The sequence below is a fragment of the Wolffia australiana genome, chromosome 17 (genome assembly GCF_029677425.1).
Source record: "Wolffia australiana isolate 7733 chromosome 17, ASM2967742v1".
NCBI classification, from domain to species: Eukaryota; Viridiplantae; Streptophyta; class Magnoliopsida; order Alismatales; family Araceae; genus Wolffia; species Wolffia australiana.
In genome coordinates, this window is record NC_135851.1 from 7,217,507 (window position 1) to 7,221,567 (window position 4,061).

The 4,061-nt window shown below is 43.8% G+C and overlaps 1 protein-coding gene across 1 annotated transcript; it reads left to right on the forward strand.

Moving 5' to 3' along the window:
• The first annotated feature begins 2,020 nt into the window (after positions 1 to 2,020).
• LOC144714208 (putative transcriptional regulator tpeD) lies at positions 2,021 to 3,269 on the forward strand. The gene is made up of 2 exons (XM_078588910.1): positions 2,021 to 2,192; positions 2,239 to 3,269. The coding sequence occupies exons 1-2, from the start codon at positions 2,021 to 2,023 to the stop codon at positions 3,267 to 3,269; spliced, it is 1,203 nt and encodes a 400-aa protein (XP_078445036.1).
• The last annotated feature ends 792 nt before the right edge of the window (positions 3,270 to 4,061 follow it).

Genomic DNA, 4,061 nt, shown 5'->3' on the forward strand with positions numbered 1-4,061 from the left:
ATGATTATTCAGAGTATGAATAACTGTGCTCACATTGGGATGGGTATACTTCCAGATCGTCCCAGACGAGGACGGGACGAGCTTCGTCCTCGTGACCGTCCTGTGAGTCCCCCGGGATGAAGGACGGGATGATAGCTCGTCCGGATCGTCCCATCCCGCATACCCTGGGATGATGTTTCGATCCGTCCCAGGGCCGTCGGACAAAATTTCATCCCATGGGACGAAATTAAATCGAAAAATACTTGAATAGTTGAATATGGATCACGCCTGCCGGCCCTGCCCTAGACTGTGAAATCTCAATATCGCATCGGCGGACGGCGGGACTGTCTGCGTCTTGGCTTGGAGATCCTTCGAGCTCGTGACAGGGACGCGGAATCGTGCTGGCAAGGTACGTCTCTATTTGTATTTCTATCCGATTTTTCTTTAGTTCTTTTATCAAAAGTTCGACCTCTCTTGATCTCTCTGAAACTTTCGTTTTTTTTTTTAAATTTCTCTCTGGATCTCTCTCAATCCCACGTTTGAGTTGTTGATTTTCTCTCTCGACCTCTCTGAAATTCTCTCGATCTCTCCCAATCTCACATTTTTATTGGTTAATGGGTTTCATCATTTTAAGAAATCTATGTTCATCATCTCTCGTATGTGTGCGTGGTTGTTTAGTTAACTGATGTATAAAGAGTAGAACTCTTCGTCATCACCAATTTGAATGGAGAGGTCTTTGCTGACATTCATGAAATCACCGACCTGAAAATTTAAGCGTGTCTCTCTGCTTTGCGAAACATCAATAGGCATATCAGATCATGCATTACATGGATGTAACAGGGGTAAGGTTTCTCACAGGTGAGAATTATGCAGAAAAAATATCATCGGGGAGAGAAAATAAATATAAAGAAGACTAGTGACAACATGATACAAATCCCCAACATGAGAAAGCACATGAATGACCTTATAGAGCACCACTGTTGTACCACTATTGTTGCCGCTCCATTTATAATTATCATCACTGTCATTGTTATCTTTGTTTGATTACCTAGTATTCTAGGAACCCCCACATATCCATCTATATCTGGTTTCTTGCAATTCATACCTAAGTTGGTTCATTTTCCATCTGCTTACTTACACACAAATGTCTCCATCATCCATTTTAGTTTTCACCCGTGGGAACTTCCCGGTTTGACATTATTTTCATCTAATATTCGATAGAAACTGTCGCGCTCACCATGCATCATGCATTCATCAAGGGCCATGAATTCTGAATTCGTGTAATTTTATTCTTCAGGTCCCCTTTTCGGGACCCTGATCACGAATTTAGAAGTTTTTACTCACTCTAATTTCCCTTTCCATGAAATTTATCACATGATGTTAAAATTTCAGTTTTACGACGTATTCTTTTCTCATAGATAAGTTCATTGTGATTGAAAAATGCAATCTTTTCTCTTCAACGCAGTCAAGATTAGGATTTAAAATTTCGTTGAGAAGTGCTTTATTGTGATTAGGATTTAAAATTTGGCATCAAGATTCTTCAAAATAGTGCACTGAAATCTAGATTTAAAATTGTGATTAGGATTTAAAATTGGTTATATCAATTTTTGTCATAGCTTGCTTTGAAATGTATTTATTGTGATTGGAAATGTATTTATTTTGATTGACTTTTTAAAACTTTGATTGCAAGCTTAAATAGGGCATTAAGAGTCATCGCAGTTGGAACTAAAATCTAGAGCGAGAAAGTAAGTCAAGTCGGTTGATTTAAATTTGTATGATAGGCAGTTTAAAAAGCTTTAACACTTTAGTTATAAATTTCGATCAGGATTAAGAATCATAGAATTGTAGCAATTAGTTCTAGAAAGAGAAAGTGAAAAAATCTGTTTGTGAAATTTCAGTGGTATCTAGTTTTTGTAATTTTTTTTGGTGATTAGGAATTCAAATTACGCATCAGGAGTCTTCGACCTAAGCTTGAAGAATCTAACGAGCGAAAGTAATATGTATTGTTTATAAATGTGGTGTGCTTGTTTATGCTATAGATATGGAATCCACATCTGTTACCACTCCGAAGTCAACAGCTAGAGCCACGGTGTCTGAGTCTGAGGAGTGCGACGTGGTGGAGATCGATGACAACGTGTCATCTCGAAGTGGTAGGCGCAAGCGGTCTAAAGTTATAGACCATTTTATAGAACTCGGCCCGGATGAGTATCAGTGTACGTTGTGTCTAGCGCAAAACCCCGATCATAAGGTCATTATCAGGTGGGATAAGAATAAGAGCACGAACGTGTTCTGGAGACATAGAGAAGGCGCATCGCAAAATTCACGATCAACTGAAGGGCGTCCACAAGAATCAGAAGAGGTTGTTCGAGTATGACTTCCTGTCAGCGAAGCTTTACTTATGTGGCATCTCCACAGAGCGCACGAAGGAAGAGTTTGTCCAATTCATCTGCGACAATGATCTTCCGTGGCGACTTGTGAAGAAGAAGTCATTCAGAAGATTATGGTACTACGGGACACAGTTGGTTGGCGACGTCCCTGGCCCTGATGCGGCGAAAGCAACGGCGACTGCCATGTATACAGAAGTCCGAATAAAGCTAGTAGAGATGTTCGCTGGAATTCATAGCGTCTCACTAACAGTGGACGCGTGGACGTCAGGAAACAACCTCTACTTTCTAGGGGTAACCGCCCACTGGATCGACAGCGATTGGAAGCTGTGCGATCTACTACTTGCAATCCGGCGGATCAGGGGGTCTCATTGCGGCACAAACCTGGTGAAACTCATTGTGGAGGTTGCATATGAGTATGGGATAGAGTCGAAGCTCTGTGCCATTACGACGGACAACGCGTCTAACAACAAAACTATGATGGCGTTGATTGTAACTCAGCTGCGTTCCGTAAATCCAGATTTCACTATGGATAGGCATGTACCGTGCATAGCACATGCTCTGAACCTTGTAGTCCAAGCCGGACTGAGGATCATACGTAACCCTGAAGCACCAGAAGTTGGCACAATACGTGTTCGAGATCTTCGGCCATATGCTGCGTTGCGGACGAATGAACTCATCGACTCACAAGGTGACGAATTCAGTTCACCGACTTATGCACCCTTGGGAGTAGCCGTCTCACGTGTCAAAGCGATCGTCAACGCCATTCAGGGGTCCACACAGAGGGTGGAGAAATATGTAGATATGTGCAAGATGTTTGAACTTCCTGAAGCGAACAAGATAAAAGTGGACTGCCCGACACGATGGAACTCCACATTCAAGATGTTAGAGCGTGCTCTTACATAGAAGGACGTGCTAGACCATATGGCGGTCAGGTTCCTTGCCACACCATGTAAGGACTACGCACTATGTCAAGAGGACTAGGAATTAATAGAGGAATATATCGGTATCTTGGGGCCAATTTCTGCGGGTTCTGACTACATATGTTCGGTAAAGAGATTGCCAATCACTGACGTGACGTCGTTGATCTCAGACCTCAGGGGCCAACTAGAACATGCTATGGCTTATGCTGGGTCTACCTTGGACGACGAGCGGAGGGAGGCATTGCGCTCCGCCTGCTCTGCAATTTATAATAAGTTGATGCAATATGCAAATGTCATTTGGGCCAACAAGACTGTGGCGACCGCGGGAACCCTGGATCCATTCTTGAAGATAGAGGTCGTGCATCCGTCGTTTCATGAAGGCGCGCTTTCATTCATCGGCATTCTTCTCGACAGTGCGGGTACAACGAGCACAACTGGGTGTGATTCAGAGCAGGATGAGGGAGCTGGAAGACACCGTCTGAGTCAGTTCGCGTCCAGCAAGCGACAGTATATTCGTCCGGGCAAGTCTCGACGCCCACGTGCATCACCTCGGCAAGAGCTGGAGAAGTACCTAAATATCCCGTGCAGTGAAGAGGAAGACAGTCCACTATGCTGGTGGAAAGACGTTGGAACTCGGTACTTCCCGAATTTGAAAAAAATTGCGTCCCAATTTCTGGCCGTAAGCCCAACAAGTGCACCAGTAGAGCGGCTATTTTCCATTGGTCGGGGCATCACCACGTACCGCAGAGGTCGCCTAGATGCAGACAGCATAGAG

What these genes read in the sequence shown, in the direction of transcription:
- LOC144714208 (XM_078588910.1), top strand. Translation starts at nt 2,021, where the DNA reads ATGGAATCCACATCTGTTACCACTCCGAAGTCAACAGCTAGAGCCACG. An exon ending in CGGCCCGGATGAGTATCAGT is followed by an intron (nt 2,193 to 2,238) that starts GTACGTTGTGTC and finishes GGTCATTATCAG; the next exon opens with GTGGGATAAGAATAAGAGCA.